Genomic DNA, 25,037 nt, shown 5'->3' on the forward strand with positions numbered 1-25,037 from the left:
AATGAAAGCCAAATAAATGTCTTGTTACATGGACTTCTTAAATTTCTTCTAGTGATCATGTTCAGTGAAAGGAAGAGGCCATAAACATTGCTTTGAGACACTCCAAGTGGCCATGCAGGAAAGCCTAATGGACATCTGCTCTGGCAAACTGACAGTGTCACCTGTGAGCTATAGAGCAAGGAAGGGCAACTCTAGCCCTCAGGGCCGAAGAGGTTTCACTTGTATCCCCCATCCCTAGCAAAACACCGCTGATTAAACTGCATCCTAAACTGAAGATCATGATTAGTAGAAAATTGGTGTCAGGTGTTAGCTGGGGCAAAAGTGTGACACCAATCAGGCCCCAGAGGACAGGAGATGCCCATCCTTGCTTTCGAGGATGTATAGGTTTGGGCCTATTGAAAACACACAGCATAATGTTTGGTTAACGACAAGGATCACCGCCTGGATAGCAGCCATAGTGAAACCCTTTGAATTTACTGACAAACATAGTGATTTGTAATAAATGTATTGAATCAGATTACCATAGCAGTTAGTCTCTCTCCATGGAGTCACAGACCCATGACATTTTCACATCTTATCTAGGAGTACGAGTTGTGGGAAATATATTTCTTGATAGAACTGCTAAATATCTATGTTTTTTTTTCATCCTTCGTGTCCTTTGTCAAATCACAATGCTGCGACTCCCTAAACATTTCTGCCTTTGACTGTTGTACTTCAAAGGCAGAAAAATGTTTAGCATAACAGTGGATTATTTCAGATGTTTGTTTTGTTGATCTTCTAGAAACAAAAGCCATGGAGAAATGTGTCCCTCTGCTGGTTGCAGGAAAACCCTTCCATCAAACAAGTTCTAGTGATAGAACTGAAAGTACCATGACTTACTGGTTGCTGCTAGGGTTATTGTCAGAGATAACATTTCAATGATGTTTATCTTCATTGTATAACTTAAAACTGACCAAAGAGGACGAGAGGCGATGAAGTTGTCATTTTATGAGGACTTTATTTCAGACTCAGAGTCTAAGAAGAGCTGGAGGCAGCCACTGCTGCTCTCTTGGGCTTGGGGACAGTTCCCTCACGGAATCCATTCCTGGAAAAGACCAGAGAAAACACATTGAGGTAGCATGACAATGAATTGTAAACTATACTGAACAAAATATAGAAAACACAACATCTGCTATCTGAGCAGCTAACCGATCGCTGCAGCTGTACATAGTCCATCGGTAAATAGCCCACCCAAGTTACCTACCTCATCCCCATACTGTTTATATTCATTTAATTTTCTGCCATTTTGCAGACCAGTATCTCTACCTGCAGATGACCATCTGATCATTTATCACTCCAGTGTTAATCTGCAAAATTGTAATTATCCGCCTACCTCCTCATGCCTTTTGCACACAATGTATATACTTTCTTTCTACTGTGTTATTGACTTGTTTACTCCATGTGTAACTCTGTGTTGTCTGTTCACACTGCTATGCTTTATCTTGGCCAGGTCGCAGTTGTAAATGAGAACTTGTTCTCAACTAGCCTACCTGGTTAAATAAAAGGTGAAATAAAAATTAAATAAATATGAAGTGTTAGTCCCATGTTTCATGAGCTGAAATAAAAAAGATAACCAGAAATTTCCCATACGCACAAAGGCATACTTTTCACTCAAATTTGTTTACATCCCTGTTAGTGAGCATTTCTCCTTTGCTAAAATAATCCATCCACCTGACAGGTGCGGCATCAAGAAGTTGATTAAACAGCATGATCATTACACAGCTGCATCTTTACTTTTTATTTAACGAGGCAAGTCAGTTTATTGTTTACAATGACGGCCTACCAAAAGGAAAAAGGCCACCTGCGGGGAGAGGGGCTGAGATTAAAAATTAAAAATACATAAAATTAAAATAAGACAAAACACACATCAAAAAGAGACGTTACATAGAGACCTAAGAAAACATAGCATGGCAGCAACACAACATGACAACATGGTAGCAACCTTGTGGTGGGGACAATAAACAACCACACAAAAAGGTGCAGTTTTGTCACAACACAATGCCACAGATGTCTCAAGTTGAAGCATGCAATTGGCATGCTGACTGAAGGAATGTTCACCAGAGCTGTTACGAGAATTGAATGTTTTTCTCTACCATAAGCCGCATCCGTTGTTTTGGAGAAACTGATGAAACAGAGTTTGCATAACCGAAGAATTTCTGCAAACTGTCGAAAAACGGCTCAGGTTAACTCATCTGCGTGTTCGCTCTCTTCACCTTCGATGGCCACTGGCATGCTGGAGAAGTGTGCGCTTCACAGATTAATCCTGATTTCAACTGTACCGGGCAGATGGCGGAACAAAGAGCCCCATGGTGGCCGTGTGGCTATGGTATGGGCAGGCATAAGCTATGGAAAACGAACACAACTGCATTTTAATCGATGACAAGTTGAATGCACAGAGATACTGTGATGAGATCCTGAGGCCCACTGTCGTGCCACTCCTCGTCGCCATCACGTCATGTTTCAGGATGATAATGCATGGCTCCATGCCGGCAAGGATCTATACACAATTCCTGGAAGCTGAAAATTTCCCAGTTCTTCCATGGCCTACATAGTCACTAGACATGTCCCCCATTGAGCTTGTTTGGGATGCTCTGGATCGATGTGTACGACAGCTTGTTCCAGTTCCCGCCAATATCCAGCAACGTCACACAGCCATTAAAAGGGGAGTGGGGCAACATTCCACAATCAACAGCCTGATACACTATGGAAAGATGTGTCGGCACTGCATGAGGCAAATGGTCACACCAGATACTGACAGGTTGTTTTCTGATCCACGGCTCAACCTTTTTTTATTTTAAGGTATCTTTGACCAACAGATGCATATCTGTATTCCCAGTCATGTGAAATCCATAGATTAGGGCCTAATGAATTTATTTCAATTGACTGCTTTCCTTATATGAACTGTAACTCAGAAAAATCTTTTAAATTACTGCATTTATATTTTTGTTCAGTGTACACACATACAGTGCCCCTTACTAGGTCTCAAATGTTTTTGTTTTTTACAGGTAGGTAACCCCATCCATTTCAAACATGTGCCACATGCTAATATTCCTTTCTCCCAAGTGTCTAAGCTGTCTAAGGCGTCGCTACAGAGCCTGGTTCGATCTCGGGCTGTATCACAACTGGCCGTGATCGGGAGTCCCATAGGGCGGCGCAAAATTGGCCCAGCGTCAAACGGATTAGGGGAGGGTTTGGCCGGGGTAGGCCGTCATTGTAAATAAGAATTTATTCTTAACCGACTTGCCAAGTTAAATAAAAAAATATGATATTTGATACCTTTAAAATCTTCAGATCAATTACAAATATTTTCCAAATAAAAAGCCTACCACATCGGCAATAACATGGAAAGTTCAATTTCTGCATGGATTAACACTGGTCATAGGAGGATATACTACTCTCCCAATCCAGTATCTGGGCACATTGTAAATCTGATATGGGAACCGACCCTGTTTAGAGCTTACTTACATTCTCCTGTTATATATATTTATTGTGTGTTTAAGTTCTATTCACTTTATAGTATAATATTTTTACTGATATTGATTAGTGCATTGTTGGGAAAGAGCTAGCAAGAAAGGCATTTCACTGTATTTTGAATGTGACAAAACTTGAACTGAATCTAACATCAAGTCTTAGGTCTGAGTAATGTGATGAGTCTGGAAGTTCACTAGCAACATACATAGCAACATCTACTTGTGCCAGGTACAGTGCATTTGGGAAAGTATTCAGGCCCCTTGACTTTTTGTAACAGTCTTATTCTAAAATGGATTCAATTGTTTTTTTCCCCATCAATCTACACACAATATAATGACAAAGCAAAAACATGTTAAGAATTTTTTGCAAACGTAAAAAAAAAAATCTAAAATGAAATATCACATTTACATAAGTATTCAGACCCTTTACTCAGTACTTTGTTGAAGCACCTTTGGCAGCAATTATAGCCCCGAGTCTTCTTGGGTATGATGCTTCAAGCTTGGTACACCTGTATTTTGAGCGTTTCTCCCATTCTTCTCTGCTGATGGGGAGCATCGTTGTACAGCTATTTTCAAGTCTCTCCAGAGATGTTAGATCGGGTTCAAGTCCGGGCTCTGGCTGGGCCACGCAAGGATATTCAGAGACTTGTCGTGAAGCCACTCCTGCGTCGTCTTGGCTGTGTGCTTAGGATCGTTGTTCTGTTGGAAGGTGAACCTTCACCCCATTCTGAGGTCCTGAGCGCTCTGGAGCAGGTTTTCATCAAGGATCTCTCTGTACTTTGCTCCCTGACCAAGACCCTTCTACCCGGATTGCTCAATTTGGACTGGCAGCCAGCTCTACGAATGGTCTTGGTGGTTCCAAACTTCTTCCATTTAAGAATGATGGAGGACACTGTTCTTGGGGACCTTAAATGCGAAAGAATTTTTTTTTTGTCAACCTTCCCCAGATCTGTGCCTCGACACAATCCTGTCTCGGAGCCCTATGGTCAATTCCTTCAACCTCATGGCTTGGTTTTTGCTCTGACATGCACTGTCAACTGAGGGACCTTATATAGACAGACAAGTTTGTGCCTTTATAAATCATCATCAATTGAATTTCACAGGTGGGCGCCAATCAAGTTGTAGAAACATATCAAGGATGATCAATTGAAACAGGAAGCACCTGAGCTCAATGTCGAGTCTCATAGCAAAGGGTCTCAAATTCTTAGTGAAAAAAACGATTCCTTATATACCTGTCATTGTGGGGGGGTATCATGTGTAAAAAACATGTTGACTAAGCAAGTCAGTTAAAGAACATGTGTGTGTGTGTGTGTGTTAACTATTTAACTGTACTAGAATGCTTAAATGACCACTAAAATGTAAAACATCTGTTACCGATATCTTTTTATTTGGCAAGGAAAATATTTATCGGTATCGGCCAAAAAAAGTCATATCGGTGCATCCCTAGCTGCAACAAAATGTAGAAAATGTCAAGGGGTCTGAATACTTTCTGAATGCACTGCATTAAATAAGCATTCCAATTTGGCATTCACGATATCAAAGGTAAAATGATTAGTCAGTAAGCACTTCAGTCACTCACAGGAATGGGCTCTTGTCAAATCATGGCAGTGACACCATTTATGACGCAGAAAAACACATTTCATGAGTAGTTTAACAGTCACCAACTCCAAATAAAACCAACATCACCTTCCTTCCTGGTGTATTGTAAGATGATCATATCTCAACATCAACCAAACTAAGAGGGTTCAACCTAGCACTGAAAAGCATCTGTGCAGAGCAACCTAATGCACCTTGGCAAAACTAGCTAGCGATATCATATTGGTTACATTGGGCCAATTAAGAACAGACAAGATTCGTCTCAACTGATTCCGCAGGTCAGATTAAGGGGGCATATTAGGTGCTTCTCTGCAGTTAAAAATGATACCAATTTCACATTTCAACAGACAAAAAAAAAGCAACCTTTGGAAAAATTGAGGTACATACTCCTGCCTAAAGAACAGCTCATCTTTGTATTCCGAGGAAACATTTTCTTCTGTTTGCACCTGATGTATTATGCAAATCAGCCCTGAAATTCATTGCAGGGAGGATGTTGGACTCACCTGAATCTGCGGTAGACAACCCTCAGGTGTCTGATACGGCCAGACCCGGTGGTGTTGCGTCTCTTGGCCTTGGCACTCCAGTTATCTGCAAAAGTGTAAGGATGAGCGTGTTATAGAATCAATGAAGAGCAAAACCGCTGTACAGACACATACATCAGTGTGACAACATGGTCAGCTTGACCAAACCCCCACAAAACAAAAGTCTGGAAGTGCAAAAAGTCACTATTGCATGTGAGGACATATGCATCACTGGAAACTTGACAGGCTAAGCTCTGGTAAGTTGACCTGCAGCATCCAGCCATCCATCTAGCTAGTGTCACTGATGGTCCCTATTGGTAACATGAATGGACTGCACTGACTGATCAAATTTTACTAAACTATCTGCCAATACAACAGCACGAGCCACTCACACTTTCTCTTGCGCTTTTCGGGGTAGCCACACTTTCCGCAAGAGGACTTTTGAAGGTGGTATGCCTTGGAGCCGCACCGACGACACAGGGCATGCGTCTTGTTGCGACGTTTACCAAATGATGACGTTCCCTTCGTCTGTGACAGGTGAAAACACATTTATGGTGACCAATTAGAATTTACAGTTCATTCAAAACAATACATCACATAAGATGGCTGTATACGTTAACTACATGCTAACGTTAACAGGCTAATGTTGAATGATGCTAGCTGGTTCCACCTGAGAAAACTAGCTACTTTCCTTGTTTTGTAGGATGACATGGACATACTAATGAATGCTATTGTCAAAATCGTTTCCTTTATGGGAACAAATAATAGCAGTCAATTTGAGATGCAGATTGAAAATTATTTGGAAGATACCCATCTACTTTGAGCGTCTGCGACATACAGTAGCTAACGTTAAGTGTTTGTTACGTTACAGTTTATTAATCGGGTTTGTAGCGATTATGAAACTAACACCATGAAATACTGAGGTCTGCCATAATTCAATGCTTTCATCTTCACAACAAACATGTAGTTGATCAAATGAGAACGTTAATTAAAGAGGATGATTTCAGATTTTCATGTTACACTGCATCCGCGCTTACCATCTTCTTGCCGAAGTAGACACGATAGAGGACGGAAAAGGGTATTGAGTTGCAGTAAATTCAGTCCGTACTTATTCCGGTGCAGCAAACTGGTATGCTGTAGCGACACGAGCAGAGAATATTTGTTCCTTTCACTAGCAATTGAAGTCACTAAATTAATACTGTATGTTTAAATGTAAGTAGCATATTCTGTTATACAAGTTGTATTGTATTATAAACTGGTTACCAACATAATTAGAGCAGTAAAAATACATGTTTGGTCATACCCGTGGTATAAGTCTGTGTGGTTGGAGCCCTGAATGCTGATTGGCTGAAAGCTGTGGTATTAGACCGTATACCACCGGTTTGACAAAACAGATGTTTATGGCTCTAATTACATTGGACACCTCAGGGGTTTGTTGTACAGTTGAAGTCCACAAATTTTCTATGGGATTCAGGTCAGGGCTTTGTGATGGCCACTCCAATACCTTGACTTTGTTGTCTTTAAGCCATTTTTCCACAACTTTGGAAGTATACTTGGGGTCATTGTCCATTTGGAAGACCCATTTGTGACCAAGCTTTAACTTCCTGACTGATGTCTTGAGATGTTGCTTCCATACATCCACATAATTCCCCTTCCTCATGAAGCCCTCTATTTTGTGAAGTGCACCAGTCCCTCCTGCAGCAAAGCACCCCCCCACAACATGATGCTGCCACCCCTGTGCTTCACGGTTAGGATGGTGTTCTTTGGCTTGCAAGCCTCCCCCTTTTTCCTCCAAACATAACGTTGTTCATTATGGCCAAACAGTTCTATATTTGTTTCATCAGACCAGAGGACATTACTCCAAAAAGTATGATCTTTGTCCCCATGTGCAGTTGCAAACCGTAGTCTGGCTTTTTTATGGTGGTTTTGGAGCAGTGGCTTCTTCCTTGCTGAGTGGCCTTTTAGGTTATGTCGATATAGGACTCGTTTTACTGTGGATATAGATACTTTTGTACCGGTTTCCTCCATCATCTTCACAAGGTCCTTTGCTGTTTGCACTTTTCACACCAAAGTACGTTCATCTCCAGGAGACAGAACTCATCTCCTTCCTGAGCGGTATGATGGCTATGTGGTCCCAAAGTGCTTATACTTGCATACTATTGTTTATACAGATGAACGTGGTACCTTCAGGCCTTTGGTAATTGCTCCCAAGGATGAACCGGACTTGTGGAGGGTCTCCAATTTTTTTCTGAGGTCTTGGCTGATTTCTTTTCATTTTCCCATGATGTCAAGCAAAGAGGCACTGAGTTTGAAGGTAGGCCTTGAAATACATTCACGGGTACACCTCCAATTGACTCAAATGATGTCAATTAGCCTATCAGACGCTTCTAAAGCCATGACATAATTTTCTGGAATTTTCCAAGCTGTTTAAAGACACAGCCAACTTAGTGCATGTAAACTTCTGACCCACTGGAATTGTGATGCAGTGAATTATAAGTGAAATAATCTGTCCGTAAACAATTGTTGGAAAAATTATTTGTGTCATGCACAAAGTAGATGTCCTAACCGTCTTGCCAAAACTACAGTTTGACAACAAGAAATTTGTGGAGTGGTTGAAAAACTAGTTTTAACGACTCCAACCTAAGTGTTTGTAAACTTCCGACTTCAACTGTATATGGCCAATATACCATGGCTAAGGGCTGTATCCAGGAGCTCCGCGTTGCGCCATGCAGAAGAACAGCCCTTAGCCGTGGAATATTGGCCATATTCCACACCCGTCGTGCCTTATTGCTTAAATATACCACGGCTTTTAGCCAATCAGCATTCATGCCAGCTGCCAACTTAGCCTCGAGAGATAGGAACAGCGACTGTTAGTGGCCTGTCGAGGCCACTGCCACAACTCTGTCCAGAAAAAGGAGGAGACATTTACAGTATAATTTTCTTCTCCCATGCTTGTGCCTAGCGTTTGTTAACTTCTGTCTTTATGCATCTGTTTCAGGACTTTCATCATGACTACATGGAAGTTGATGGAAAGATTTAGGAGGTAATGTTTTTTAATGGTCATCAGGGAGTCATGTCACAAGGGAGTCAAAATAAATAAATTATATACCTGTTGATTATATTAATTATATACCATATTATAACTTAAATGTCATCAGAACCCAAAATATAAGCTTGTTTTAGTCCATTGTTTGTAAACAAAGTAATTGTAAACAAACACTGTATTGTCTCAAAACATTAAAACGATAATGTTTATATCATGGATGGTTAGTCCCTGCATCCTTAGCTCTGTCTATCAATTTGAGTGGTTACTGGACATTTCTCCAGGCTCATCCCTCAATGTGTTTACCAAAGCAATGGCAGAGTGACAGAATTTTCTGGCATGTTCTCGATTTTCACATGGGCTTTCTCTTCTGGTCAGGTGACAACCCAGTGGTAATAATTGTTTATGAGGTTAGTGGCTGTTTCAGGTGGGTAAATATAGCAGGAGAAGGCTGCCCCAGCCGCCCTGCAGTCTGCTCTACCCAGGGGTTTGTGCAGCTCTGGCCCCATCCTGCCGGCGAAGATGATTCACTGCGTTGTCAGAACGGGTGACACGTATGGAGGAGTGGCCGACAGAAAAGTGTTTCTCACCATCTACGGAGACCTGGGAGACACGGGAATGCAAACTCAGCAAGTCAGAGCAACAGCAAAAAGTTTGAAAGAGTATGTGTGTTATTATTTGGTCACACTTTACATTAAGTTGCAAAGATACCATGTAGTTTACCGTGTCGTTTCATGGAATACTAAAACCAAAGACAGTACAGTATTGCTAAAACCGTGTAATTTCAAAAGGTGTCTGTTTCTGAATTCCCTAAAGCCTCTCTCAGTCCATCATAGTGATTAAGAGCAGTCAGGTTGATTTTACTTCACTACATGGGTCCCTTTTCGATTTGTCTCGCCCTGGTGAATAAGTTCTCCATCGAGGTGGTGGATCTCTGCCACGACAACTCGGTTAGTGCTATCCAGAATCCTTGGGACGTCCCTACCCTACACCCTAACCATAACCCCTACCCTTACCCTAACCTTAACCCTTACTTGAATGGGGTGATGTCAGAGTTTGGACGTCCCAAGGATCCCGTTTAGAATTTTGCCAGAGAGGAAGTAGAGCTTTTGTGGTAGCCTACCTCTCACTCTGTCTCTTTTTCTCTCCCACGACTGGGTGATAATAGCGCCACCCCAGAGAGCTGCTGGTTGGTGGATGAGCTGTCGGTTCGACAGAAGGCATCAAGTACATCTTCCAGTGTAAGTGCTGGTTGGCCAAGCACAGAGGCAATGGTTTCTCACTTTTCATTGATTGATTTATTCGCAACTGCAGTTCTGTACACAGGATTTCCAGCAAGGGAAAACAAAACTAAGTGTTGAAGTAGCTGATTGGTGATGATTGGTATAGAGGCAAGAACATAATCCATTCTAACCTGTGTTTTTCTCAGGTCCTGCCCCAGGTTGGCACCTGGAGTACATCAATGTGATAGATGAGACCATGGGCCAGAATTTCCGTTTCCCATGTGAACCCTGACTGGCCAAGCATGTCGACGACGGGCCGATCATGAGAGAGCTGGCCTGCACCAACAACTACATCCTGGACTTCAGTGACAAGACCAATGAGTTAACCTCTGACCCTGATGTAGGCTAGTGATGACATGACCAAAGACGTTATATGAATGAAGATGTCGCACTGGGCACAGTTGTCAGTTCAATGCCTCGTTTTGATTTACATTTGTTTGTCAACTAACGTGAATTCAACATGAAATCCCTCCCAAAATTCACCATGTCATTGGATTTAGGTTAAAAGTTGGACAAAAAAGACAAAATGCCCTAACATTGATGACTTTTTGCTAATCCAATTAGTTTTACAAGTTGATTCAATGTTGGGGTGATGTGGAAACAATGTTGAATCAACCAGTTTATTCCCATTGGGGTACCACTCAGACCGTTTACTATTGAACAACAATTGTCTGCTCCCCACCCCCTCTGAATGTTGCCTGTAATCCATGGTTTCTGGTTGCGGTATGTACATAGTCAATGTGGGGACGAGGTCCTCGATGCACTTATTGATAAAGCCATTGACTGATGTGTTGTACTCCTCGGTGTTTCCTCCGACACATTGGTGCAGCTGGCTTCTGGGTTGGATGGGCGTTGTCAAGAAGCAGTGTGGCTTGGTTGGGTTGTGTTTCGGAGGATGCATGGATCAACTCCCATACGGGAGTTGCAGCGATGAGACAAGACTGTAACTACTACCAATTGGATACCATGAAATTGGGGAGAAAAAAGGGGTGAAAAAGAAAAAATAAATGAGGTAAATCTGATTTAAGTTGCCCTGCATTAAAGTCCCCGGCCACTAGGAGCACCACCTCTGGATGAGCGTTTTCCTGTTTGCTTATGGCAGAATACAGCTCATTGAGTGCGGTATTACTACCAGCCTCATCTATCATGGTATGTAGACAGCTATGAAAAATACAGATGAAAACTCTCTAGGTAAATACATTTTTTTGAAAAATGTAATCCTTAAAACAGGTCTTTTCAGCATTTTAGGGAGTTTATTTGAAAAACACATAGAAAAAGATCATATACAATCAGACAATAAATAAAACAGGAGACAGAACAGTTTGGGTTAAGCTATGCAAGTTTTTGCATCCTCATTAGTAATAAATACAGTACAAAATCCATCAGAAGTTAACCTAAAGATTTTCCACAACATTCACTGATCCATGTTATTCTTCATTATAATGTAGCTATTGCTTTTCATATTATTGGTAAATACTTCTAGTGTCTATAAAAACTCCAGCTCATAACACATTGCGCAGTTACAGCAAAACAGCAGTGTGTTGTACAAAGATGGCCACTTCCCTTTAATCACTGGCAGGTTAGTTTAAACAGTTTATCAGCAGCAAAGAAACATATCTGTAATATTCAAGAAGGTACAGCCTCATATTAAACACATCTACAGCTTCACCCATGTGCACATATGAAAACCTGAGGAGGACATGCATTAGAAAGCTTGTGCTTTAGGATTCTACTGTTCATTCCCCTTCACCAGCTTGAGTTATTATACTATACAGTTTTCCTCTGCAGTAACAACCCAGTATACGGTCTGCAGAGGACAAAGGTAAGGCCAGGTTGTCACTATTTACCATATCCAAAGTCATAAAAACTCTGTCTACTTCTACAATTTCTCATGTCCTGATGATGGTCGCCTGACCGAAAGCGCAGCTAAAATTAAAATATATTTGCATCTGACTGGAAGTGTGCAGTCTTTTTCCTGTTTCTACGATTGATCTTTTAAAATGTGATTCTAAACTTTACCCGGTCCACATTGCTAACCTTATGCCAAACCTTAAATTAATACCAAAAATGTAATTTTTGTTTTCATACATTTTTATTATAAAGCCAATTTTGACTTTGTGGCTGTGGTAACTAGAGACAACCATAAGGCCAGGAGTTTTTTCCAGACCATGTGACCTGACCAGGAAGTAGACATGGGGTAAAGACATTGACAGCAGGAAAAATTAAAATAAGACCAGTCCGCTTCATTCCAATGAGATATATGTAAGATGAATACATTGTTATTATTAAGAAAAAGCACACAGAAAACAGGTGGTTGGCTTATTATACCCAGGTGTAAAACAACTACCTAGAGTATCACACCAGAAAAACACAAGATCAATAGCTCAAGTTTATCATGTTAGCCACCTTCCTAACCTAACCACACAAACACAGCATTTGCCAGCAATACAAAGTACCTAATAATGCAGTTATTAATTCATATGGGAAGAGTTAACATAGCTAGACAGAGGAACGTATGCTCTGAATGGAGACACCCAATATCCAGGTATAATATGGTGACATATACAACCGAGGTCAAACAATTTGTGAAACTGGTAATGATCCGGGATAAATATGAAAAATAAAAGTATCATATTTCCTCTACGCCAGGGAGGGGTTTAGCCATGCTAGGAGTGCAATGACCGAGGTTTACATGCTGAAACACTTGCACCTGGTCAGTCTGTTCACTAGATTAAAGCAGAGTGTGGGAATCTTCTAAATTGAATGGAATGGAATGAAGATCAACAGCACCACGTTGGCTATAGACAGAGCCCGTTACACCTTGTCACCCTTCCAAATGATAATTCTTCTTCTGAAAAACACAACTTGCATGAAAAGCATCCCCACCAACCTATGCATAATGAGGTATCCCCCCCAACATCTTGTGTTATTTCTAGATAAATAGATTTATTCAATTACGGAATCATGAGAGAAAATACATTAAATATGCCACTCCAAATGATTGTGAAATACTTAAGGCATTTCAACTCAGAGCCTCCTATGTGAAGTAGCAACCCTCCTTGTCTGTCTGTAGTTTTTTTGGATGGAAGGGTTTGGACAAAGGGAAATAAAAAACACAACACACAGTCAAGTCAACCACCAAGAGAACACAAGGAAGCATGAAGATACATGTAACCGAACACAAGCTAGAACAAGGAGACCCCACACCACCAAATCTATTTCAGACAACGCCATAGTGCATTAACAAAACAAGCTAGATTATTGCAACAATAAATGTTTTCTGCAGCATTGCAGCCATTTCTTCAAAATGGTAAGACATGGACAAGGACTTGGTCCAATATCCAAATTAGCATGAGTGCTCAAAACAAATTGATAGAAAGAAAACTGAAATGAAGAAAGGACTAATGACAAATCAAATAAATATAAATACTAAGAATAATTGTTTGGTATTTTTAAATAAATGGCTTTTTCTCCCTTTAACCCTCTTTCAAGTGAACTACACCAACATGATTCATGCACGATATAGGGAAAACAGCTTCCATCACTGAACAGTTTACAGTTCCTCTAGCAATACCATACGACTACCATCATGGGGGACCATCTTACACATTCCAGGACACAGAACAAAGGCTTACGAGTTGGATCTCTCCCTGTGACACCAGCTGTATTCTTGTATCGAAAAACGGGAACAACTGAGATTGAAAGGAAGGGAACCGAAACACAATGGAGGTTGTTTGCTATGTACTGTATAAATCACATGGGCTTGTTCTGTAGGCAATAAGGTCCTGGTATACACTATCATTCAAAATTTTGGGGTCACTTAGAAATGTCCTTGTTATTGAAAGATTTTTTTTTTTTAATTGTCTATTAAAATAACATTAAATTGATCAGAAATACAGTGTAGACATTGTTAATGTTGTAAATGACTATTGTAGCTGGAAATGGCAGATTTTTTATGGAATATCTACGTACATAGTCGTACAGAGGCCCATTATCAACAACCATCACTCCTGTGTTCCAATGGCATGTTGTGTTAGCTAATCCAAGTTTATAATTTTAAAAGGCTAATTGATCATTAGAAAAAACTTTTGCAATTATGTTAGCACAGGGGGAAACTGTTGTTCTGATTAAAGAAGCAATAATACTGGCCTTCTTTAGACTAGTTGAGTATATGGAGCATCAGCATTTGTGGGTTCGATTACAAACTTGGATTAGCTAACACAATGTGCCATTGGAACACAGGAGTGATGGTTGCTGATAATGGGCCTCTGTAGATATCCCATTTAAAAAAATCTGCAGTTTCCAGCTACAATAGTCATTTACAACATAAACAATGTCTACACTGTATTTCTGATCAATTTTATGCTATTTTAATGGACAAAAAAAATTGCTTTTCTTTCAAAAACAAGGACATTTCTAAGTGGTAGTGTATGTTAGAAAATAACTACATTGTATTCACTCTAAAGACAATACACAGACACTGCATCCTCCAGCCAATGCCAGCCTTAAAGATCGTGCTATGGATGAGGCTGTGAGTAGAAGTTGCCCATAGGCACAGTTCTATAATCAGCATTCCTCTCGAACCAATTCTAATCTTAATTATTAGGAGGGGAGATGCAACACTGACCTAAGATCAGCATCTAAGGGAAACTTCCTCCTGCTCCATGGATGAGGGAGAGAGTCATACCGTGTATGGTTCACATGCAGAGATACTGCGGACTTTTCCGTTTTTCCCCCCGGTATGAATCTTGTTCTGGAGGCCGCTCTGCAGAGTGGTCACTAGCTGGCACAGCCACAAAGTCATAGAATCTGATTTTAAACCTAACCACACTGCTAACCCTAACCTAAAATTGTTTGAATTAATTTTTACAAAGTAGCCAATTCTGACTTTGCAGCTGTTCCGTCTAGCGGAGTTCTGCCTCCAGGACAAGACTCATGACAATAAACGTCATCCTGCACAGACTTCCTACTGCTCCACAATCACAAGACAGCCCAAGCCTGCCATACAGCATGCATATCTGGGGCCTCAGTTCTAGAGTATAGAGGCCCCAATACAGCACAATACAAACCACTGAAGCCATGCCTGGTTAGCATCTCTAGCATCCACTGTGATAGCAGAGATCTACTGTACTGGAAATCCACCTATTGATTGGCCTTTGTACATAGCTAGCACTTCCTCATTGCCTAAAGGCTGCCTGTATGCCTATTACCCTCTTTTAAAGAAGACTATTTCCCCATGTTGTATTTTTTCCCACCTTATTTCTTAAAGTGGGATTTTTGCTTGCTACACCACACTGTCACCCTGTTAAATACTGGTGATCAATAACAAGACTACTACACTCCATAACACCATATGTATTAGGCCACAGAAGCTCATTTCAAGAAACATCCCACTGCTGATTTCATATCTTGTCATGTTTTGCACAGATGTGCTGTAGCTAGAGCTCAGCATTTTGGGTTTCATCAAGAGGGAGTGAGACCAGTACACATATACAAACCCAACAACACAACACACACGCTCGCTAGGTGGTTCAATGGAGGATCTCATCTCTGAGTGTATGGAGAAGCTAATGCTACGGTGCAAAACCCTGATGGAGACTCATCAAGGCCCCGCAAATCTGTCCATACATTCTGGCACCCTTCTGCCTCTCTTCTTCATCCATCCATCCATCCATCGGCCTCTTTTGTTTCTCTATTGTTTGGATCAGTGTGCTTTGTTAATCCCTCTCACCTCCCCTCCCGCTCATTGTCTTCCTCAGCTGGCTCAGAAGGCAGGCTCATATGTGATGCAGATGGGAGGGGGACGTTTGGCAGAACTCCCCCTAGGGATGAGGTGGGGTTTTACAAGATGGGGGCAGGGAAAGGAGGCATCAGCTGTCTGGTGCCAGCTGGGTCTCAATGTCCACCCTGCATATGGGGCATTTCCTACTGGTGGCCAGCCACTGGTCCACACATGCCTGGTGGAAGAGGTGCATGCAGGGTAATCTCCTGGTGGTGGAGGAAGAGGATGAAGAGTGTTAATATGAATTACCATAGATACAGAGATCTGCAAACTACAATAACATTGTCATTAGCATTGTGACTAGACCCACCTGACATCCTCTCCATCCTCCAGCATTGATAGACAGATGGTACACTTCTCATCTGTATCCAGTTCCTCATCCACCAGCCCGAGCTTCAGGTCCTGAGGTATCCTCTGGAAAATAAAATATACAAAAAAAATTAATTACAAAAAGCAATATGCATATTTTCAAATTTAATTCGCTAAGTTTTGATAGTTCACATGAAAAGAGAAAGATGCTTGAAGTCCACATATTGTAGTTCAGATACATGACTAGGTATGCAATGACAAACCCAGTTTAATACCATATCCTTTATATATACTGCAAATACTGCTGACACAATTAAAAAGTGTGCTTCAGGTTCCAGTCTCAATGAATCAATAAAAAGTCATGCATGCCTATGATTCCTTCAGTACATTCAAATAATTCTCACAAGACTCACACAGCTTTATAATAATTTGTCCTTTCACCTGCAAGAGGAGTCATCTGTGGCCTTAAATTGGGTACACTCTAAACCATCTGACTGTTGTGTAAATAACAAGTCCATTTGGACTGCAAGGAGACAGGATTCCTTGGAGATATTTTTGGCTAACAATGACCTAAAATGAGACGGCAGTGTTCGTCCGTGTCATTCTGTTCTATTGTGTTTTATTCAATGTTCTGCCTCAGTACATCCGTTACAGACACGACCTGAGGGCATATTCTTACCTTCTTGTATTTGTGAGGGTAGGTAAACCTTTCAATAGTGGTCTGGACAGCCCCTCGGTTCACACTGCCTAACCTGTCCTCCAGCTGCAGTAGCTCCTACAGGCAACACATGTGGAACGACTGTTAAACATCTGGAACAAGCATTTGTCTCTACCTCAAGACACTTCATTAATACTGGCTCTTATTTCAGTCCGATAAAAACAACAAATGAACAAAGCAAAATAAAACAATAGGTTTTCGATTCAGAAGCATCTGGAAAACAGAACTCGTGGAAAAGAGAAGAGCAGTCCCACATGAGGCTGTCTACAGCATTGGAGGCAGGGACAGAGGCGTGAGGACAGCCGTGTGATTACCAGAGTGTGTGTGTGTGTGTGTGTGTCGGGGTGAGAGTGTGACTGGGTTGACTGGAGTTAGCCGTGTGACTGGGATAACAGTACCTCATAGCTCTCTCTCACAGCTGATGCGTGGCGGGAGGGGTTGAGGCCCTGCAGAGCCAGCAGGTGTAACTGAGGATACGGGTAGTTTCTGATCTCATGGACAACCTAGAGAGAACATACAGAGAGACAGTAAGGGAGTAATCTGGATACATTCTCCTCAACTCTGAGAAAACATCTTTGAATTTCATACAGATGCCAGCCATCCCTAAACCCAGTCTCTACAATGATCTATGGTGTAAAGCCCAAATCAAACACTACGGGTGGTACAACAAATATGGATGCCATGATTGCACAGATCATTGAACATCGCTTTAATTGTAAATGTACATTCTGTTCATTTAAATATTATGTCAAAAAGAGTTGTGATGATCTCACCACTTGGGTGGAGGCATTGTTCCTGGGGAAGTGATGCATCCTGGGAGATGTCAGGTAGTGATGGTAGTGCTGGGGCAGTGGGCGGATGTGGTACTGAGGAGGAGGGAGCCCCGCGTCCACACTCAAATCCCTGACCAAACACACAACAGAGGAGGAGAGATAAGAGAGAAACCAGTTTAACACAGACCCAACAAAAATCATTAACATTGATTGTCCTTGGATTCCCTACAGAGGGTAATGCGTATGGCCCAGTACATCATTGGGGCCAAGCTTCCTGCCATCCAGGACCTCTATACTAGGCGGTGTCAGAGGAAGGCCCTAAAAATCATCAAAGACTCCAGCCGCCCTAGTCATAGACTGTTCTCTCTGCTACCGCACGGCAAGCGGTACCGAGGAGCCAAGTCTAGGTCCAAAAGGCTTCTTGAAAATAAAAGAGAGCCGCACACTCTAGGAGCTCAGATGCAAAAAATTTCGACAGCCAAGCTGTCTTCATCAGTGTGTGATCATACACTGCGGGATGACTCATTTATATAATGTCAAAAGACACAGGTGTCTGTAATCATGGCCAAGATTGGCCTAATATCATTGGTTAATTATCAAATTTTAAAATGGCATACAAAGAACAGCATACAAACAACAAATGGATAGCATACGATCAAAAATTCATTTTAGACTACACAAGCTTACAAACAATTACAATGGCACAATAATCACAAGAATGGCTTCAGATCAAAGTCTACGTTGAGACTGAAGGGAGCAAGGGTCTTTAAGTTAAAGATCCAGGCAGCCTCTTGTTTTAACAATAAATGATCAAGTTCACCCCCTCTCCTAGGGAGGGTGACATGTTCAATGCCAATATAACGCAGAGACGAAATCGAGTGGCCTGCCTCCAAGAGGCTTCTTAACAGCTTCTACCTCCAAGCCATAAGACTCCTGAACAGCTAATCAAAGGGCTACCCAGACTATTTGCATTGTCCCCCCCCTCCCCCTCTTTTACGCTGCTGCTACTCTCTGTTTATTATCTACCTATAGTCACTTTAACTCTACCAACATGTACATATTACCTCAATTTACGTCGACTGACCCACACATTGACTCTGTACTGGTAGCCCCTGTATATAGCCTTGCTACTGTAATTTTACTGCTGCTCTTTATTTTTTACTTAACAGTTATTTTTCTTAAAACTGTATTGTTGGTTATGGGCTTGTAAAGTCAGCATTTCACTGTAAGGTCTACACCTGTTGTATTCGGCGCATGTGACAAATAATCCATCATGCCTGTGGGAACAGGTGACTCAAATTAGAAAATTAAGATTATCCACAGTCCAGGAGTAATGTTTGAGACTTAAATGGATAACTCAGTATTTTGACAACTTCCCCGGAGTCAGATGCACTCGTGGATGCCATTTTTACAGGACTGTGTCCAGTATGAAGGAAGTTAGAGCTAGTTTTGCTAGCCAATGCTAACTAGAGTTAACACAATGACTGGAAGTCTATGGGCATCTGCTAGAATGCTACCTCTAACTTCCTTCGTACTGGACATAAATGGTATACAAATGGTATCCACAAGTTCATCTGACTCTTGGGAAGTAGATAAAGGGCATATTTGCCAAAATATCCCTTTAACAATGAAGCCACATTATTGTATGAGTGCAAGCTGGCGTCTTACCAGTCTGTGCCTTCAGCCAGGTAGCGAGGCTGCTGGGCCGCAGGCTGTGGGGGGATGTGGAGGGCGGAAGCAAACTCGTAACCCGGCCGCAGTCTGTGGGGCTGGTGTCTGCTGACAGGACAACCAAAAAAGGTTTCTGTGCACATCATATTCCATGCCATATGTTGTGTGGATCTACAGATCCAATGGAAATTTCGACTCAACTTTAAAGCACTTTTGAGGTGTGAAAACACATGCCAAACTGAACTACCCCTCAAATATACTGTAGTTGTTAATACAAACCTTGACTTTTCTATAGCTTATGGAGGTACCCAAGTTACTATGGGAGTGCCGTGCTTAGCCAGAAACCAGGTCCCCATACCTGGAAGGTGGCATGATGCGCCGGTGCTGGGTCTCTAGTATCTGCTGCTGGAGGAGGTACTGCTGGTGTAAGGCCTGAGGTAGGAAAGGGGGGCAGAAATGTCCTGGAACTGGGGTGTGGGGGGTAGGGGGTTGAGGGGCGGGTGGAGCTGGGGAGAATGCTGATGGCCAGGGGGAGCCAGGTGGGGGTTGATGCCCGACTGGGGCTGACCTGGGTGGGGCATTGGGAAGTCAATGGGCAGCTGGGCCTGGGGGCCTAGCTGGAAGTGCCGGCAAGAGGTAGCATGGCTATGCTGCTGCTGCTGCCGGTTAAAGTGGGATCCTGTGGAAACAATGAGAGGGAGTCAGACACCTGAGAGAGAAACGGTAGGTTAGAATTTATTGTGTATGTGACATGGAGTGTGTGTTTGTGTGATGTAATTGTGTTTCTGTAGGAGGATCTTTACAAAAGCCCTAACTCTTACCTATGGTGAAACTTACATCAGGGGATAGGGAGATATGGTGAAGTAACACATTCAAACCTGCATGGAAAATGTTAATACTTCCAAACACGGTCTATTATGGCATCATGTGACATTTGACCTTCTGGTTGGATTCTCACCTCTGGGCATCTGACTCTTCGGCAATGTGCGTGCCCAGGATTGTGCATTTAAATTGTGTAAGAGTGCTTTTCAAATTAACCTAGTTTTAAAATCTAGGGGTACCAGTAACACATCTGAATGACCTCGAATCCCTTTGATAGAAGTGCTGCCAGAAGTGTTCTGTAAAATATCGGAATGACCTCGAATCCCTTTGATAGAAGTGCTGCCAGAAATGTTCTCCAACTTCAAGATCTACAGTGTGACATTCACATGAATGACATCATTGATCCACAGTGGGACAAAAGGCAGAACATCTATTCCTAAGATGTTTATTTTTTTATGACACAAACTGTTCATCCTTTATAAATCACTGAGGATTTTAACAATGTGATAGCATTGCTGTGAGTGTGTCCTTTTTCTGATAACTGTTTCACTTGCTGAACTGTGGGTAACATTATATAGCACAACATCAATGATGTGTCTGTTTATACATCACTACCCAGAAATATCTAACAGCAAATGCCAAGATGTGTAATATCTATGAGCACGAGTCAAGGCCAAGGCCACATAAAGCCTACAACATATTTGTCTATCTCCTTCAAGAAATCAATTAAAATACTGCCTAGGCCTGTATCTTACTCTCACTGACACACACTGCTACCCAAACTTTTCCCCATGCGTAGATTTGTTGGTGCAGAGGAAATAGCTTGACAGTACTTTTCCCCTCTTCTAACCACAGCTATTTGGCTGCTGAAGAGAACAGGCTGCTGTTGAATCAGAGACTAGTACAGTGCACTACAGTTTCAGTACACTGTCTCCATACTATATAGGGCTGACAATTCTAATGGAAATACCATTGATAATTGATAGTAATGGGAATGGTTTGCAATTAGCATGAAGGTGGCCTAGGCTGCATTGTGACATTGATGGCAATATGACAAAATATGTTTGAAAGGGGAGAACACAATTTATAGGACGATATTTCGTAGTCAGTGACATGTTTTCCATTGCGGTAAATGCATTTTGGACTCGGGCAGCATGAGAAGTCCTGGAAAAAGAACATCAAACAAATGTAAACTGAATCTATCCACTGAGCTATACGCAGCCTAGCACAAACATTGTGGGACAGATCTATGTATAGGCCTATGTGAAAGTCACCTTCACCTTTTCTAACACGAAGAACATGCGAAAGTGTTGGTGGTAGAGTGGATAACACATTCAGATGAAAACAGGTGAAAGCCCTACAATTGAGAAAAAGGCAAAGTCTACATTGCATTTGGGTCATTAAGTTGGAGTAGACTTGAAGGTGCAGTGCTACAAAATGCCTTGTGAAATAGTCAAGGCTCTGTGATCTTTCAGAAACATCTGAATGGGGTGGGTTATTTTGTCTCACATTCAGCTCCTAACCAGTCACTAATCACAATGGTTAAATCATTTGATCCAAGGTTCAACTGTGGCACACTGCACTTTCAATTGTCTCAGTGGTACAATCACCATGAATGACAGGGGACAGACTCATTCAGGCCTTGTGATGATAAAAGCATTGAAATTGTCTATCTTTGTCACAGCGGGAGAGGTGGGTGGGGTGGAAGGGGGAAGGTAGGGACAAGGGGAGGGCTAAAGACAATAAATGGAAATCAGCAAGAAGCACACTGAAGGTTAGGAAAAATACTATATTCTTTATTGAAAAATATTAGTTTGTGGAATTTGTGTTTTTGTAATAATGATAATATAAACACCATGCAACAAAAATAAACAACATTGACTGAAGGCAAGGCCCACCATGCTCCATATAGGGTTAATAAGAACAGAAGCAGCATCTAATGAGCAGATGTGGTTGGCTACAGCACGGTAGGGTACATCTTTACTACAGAAAGATTACATTGGAATTTACTATTCAATGTAAAAAAAAAAAAGAAATCATATGAATCATAATGTGACCATGCATTGAAAGTACCATTACCAGAACAAAAAGGTAAAGAGAGACCACAACCAAACAATAAAATACGTTATTACTCTACTAGAAGATTCACTGTAGCAGTGCAGGAGATAAGCATCCCTGTGAAATGGATAGCATTTTGTACTTTTGTTAGTGGGGAGGCTCATTGGGAAGTGAACAACCAGTGAGAGCATCTACACTTATAGCATTACGATTTGGTTTTGGCTTTAGTGAGCAAAAGGCCTGATAATTCAGTGTTTCAAAGATATTCATTTTCAAGAGGAACAAAAGGGTTACACAAATGGAGGCGGTTATGACAGGTTGTTGGGAACAGGTGAAGTGTACCAGTATTTATAAAATGTTGATGTGTTGTCTATTTTGAAATCACTCAGATGACCACGAGGATAATTATAATTGTGTGTGTGATCATATTCAATGAAATATGACAATACATAAGCTTAACATGTAATTGTACATGTAAAAATAATGCCAATTGGAGCAAAAGATACTATTACTTAGCTACCTTGGTACAATGCATTTTCCATGGGGAAAAAACAAAGAACATTTGCCAAATTCTGGTGTTCAGTAAAGCAGTGCAGAAATAGAATCCATGCAAAATGTATCCACTTTACAGGGATTTACAATAGGCTGTTGTCATAATCAAGACTGAATGGGAGGTACACAATGACATACATTTGATTCTCTTTAAGCGCTAAAAATGTGTTAAATCTACAACAACTTGACAAAGACAAAAAGTTATTATATAGGTGTTAGCTATTTGTTTTAGTTTTTCCACATATACTCTATGGTTGAATGATACATTTTTGTTGTTGTTATATATACACCAATGTCGTCTTCTGATGGAAAGAGGAAATGAAGAAGGGATTCAATACAGCTAAATGCAGAGAACAGGCAGAGGCCACGCCACACCACACAGCAGCAGATGATCATTAGCTACACAATGGGAGGGACGACAAAGATCTGATAAATGCAGAATGTAGAGCCAGCCTCGAAACTATGAAACAGGAAATAAGAACAGAAATAAAAGCACAATGTGAAATAATTGATGCCACTGCATGAACTTAATATGCTACACTGTAGCCTAGACGGTTTATGCAACTTCATAAACTGGGTGGTTCACTGCCCTGAATGCTGATAGCCGTGGTATATCAGACCATATACAATGTATATGACAAAATATTTATTGATACTGCTCTAATTCCTTTGGTAACCAGTTTATAATAGCAATAAGGTACCTCGGGGGTTTGTGGTAAATGGCCAATATACCACGGCTAAGGGCCGTATCCAGGCATTGCGTCACGGTTATGAACAGCAACTTTGCCGTGGTATATTGCCCATATACCACACACCCTCGTGCCTTATTGCTTAAGTATGTTTTGATACTGAATCAATGGGGAATTACTGTCTAAAATCAACTGGTGGATCAGCCTGTTCTCATAGACGAGACATAACATAGTAAAAGTAAACAAGGTAAATCCGGGACATTTAAATTAGTATTATATATTACGTTTAGTTAAATAAGACATACAATTACTTAAATAAAAACTAAAGTTTGTTGGTCAGGTGGGCGTATACCGTGAGCTCGAATCTCATCACAGACAACTAGAATTTTAGCTACTCTGCAACTACTTAGCTAACCTTAATTAACCTAACTCCTAGCCGAGCTAACGTTAGCTATAATTCATAACATAGATGTTTGCATAAAATATCATACTAAATATGTATCGGATTTACTGCAAATACAGAATACGAAACGCTCAGACCAGATTGGGAAAAACAACCTACATAGCTAGCTAAATTAGCTAACGTTACGTGTTTGAAGATCTTCCTGACATTTTAAAATATGACAATTTAGGCTGTTTGTTAGCTAGTAGTTGCGATATAGCAAACATTCTTTAGCTAGCTAGCTAATTGAATTAGTCATAAAATCATCTTGGCAAGCAGTAAAGATGATATTCAAATTACATCCTGGGATTAAATACATTCTCCCTACAAACAGACCGACCGAGCTAGCACTTTGTAACCAGCTAACTAACCTTCAAACAAGTTTTAACGTGTTTCACGCATTCCTCTCTGACATTTCACCACTGCCATTCATTTCAATGGCTGTGCTTATATGTATTGAAATATAGCTGACTTACTACAATATCATGTCCAAAAATAGCTTAACGTTTAAAAAGGTAGCTAGCGTTAGCTAAATAGCATCGGTCAACGCGCGTCCATATAACAATTAGATAGCTAACGTTAGTTAGCTGTCAATAGCTACCTGAAAAGGCTATTTTTTTTTATATACGATCAGACCCATACTACCAAAATGTGTAATATGGTCGTGCAATTGTTAATAAAAATGTAACGAATGAGAACATAATAGCCTTGTATGGCAAACATACTGTTTTGTCCTAGTTAGCTATCATTCGCTTTATATAGAACGGAACAGCTGTTTGGTAGCCAACTAGCTAAGACAACAACACAGTCGCTTGTTGGAATGGATCCTAAAAGAGATTTTCGACCAGGTTAGCGAGCAGCTTCAGCGATATTAAGATTAACAGGGCACACGTAATTGTTAAAGATAAATATATATAAATACCTCTATTTCTTACTGAGCCAAATACAGGAAGAACCAGATATCCGACATGCACTAAAACCATTCTTGGATCCTTGTCTTGCCGCTGGGTTGATGAGAGATATAGCCCATGCAGATGGTCCGTTCCAACCTACATTCAAGCAGTTCTAGCACTGAGCTGACAGGCAACTGCTTCGTTGACAAAGCGTCGATGGATCGGTATTTTCACGTTTAGGAAATATTCAGTACCACACATGGCCTCTAGGTTGTGTCGAATCCCCCCCAAAAATGTCAGGCCCTTTATGATCGCTAGTGGGCGCTATTGTACCACTCATACATAGCAGCTGAAACGTGAACTCCGCTACAGTAGA

At 41.2% G+C, this 25,037-nt stretch overlaps 2 protein-coding genes across 2 annotated transcripts; both read right to left on the reverse strand.

The window, feature by feature from the left end:
- Positions 1-977: 977 nt before the first annotated feature.
- On the reverse strand, positions 978-6,800 carry LOC112262610 (60S ribosomal protein L37). The gene is made up of 4 exons (XM_024438249.2): positions 6,664-6,800; positions 6,019-6,154; positions 5,609-5,693; positions 978-1,084 (listed from the first exon to the last, which is right to left on the reverse strand). The coding sequence occupies exons 1-4, from the start codon at positions 6,664-6,666 to the stop codon at positions 1,015-1,017; spliced, it is 294 nt and encodes a 97-aa protein (XP_024294017.1). The 5' UTR covers positions 6,667-6,800; the 3' UTR covers positions 978-1,014.
- Positions 6,801-14,472: 7,672 nt separating this feature from the next.
- On the reverse strand, positions 14,473-24,980 carry LOC112262612 (E3 ubiquitin-protein ligase RNF165). The gene is given in 9 exon segments (XM_024438252.2): positions 14,473-15,940; positions 16,045-16,148; positions 16,723-16,818; positions 17,160-17,264; positions 17,535-17,664; positions 19,203-19,313; positions 19,564-19,651; positions 19,654-19,884; positions 24,691-24,980. Coding segments are annotated over 9 exon segments (1,044 nt in total). The 5' UTR covers positions 24,752-24,980; the 3' UTR covers positions 14,473-15,822.
- Positions 24,981-25,037: the final 57 nt, after the last annotated feature.

The sequence above is a fragment of the Oncorhynchus tshawytscha genome, linkage group LG12 (assembly GCF_018296145.1).
Source record: "Oncorhynchus tshawytscha isolate Ot180627B linkage group LG12, Otsh_v2.0, whole genome shotgun sequence".
Classification (NCBI taxonomy): domain Eukaryota; kingdom Metazoa; phylum Chordata; class Actinopteri; order Salmoniformes; family Salmonidae; genus Oncorhynchus; species Oncorhynchus tshawytscha.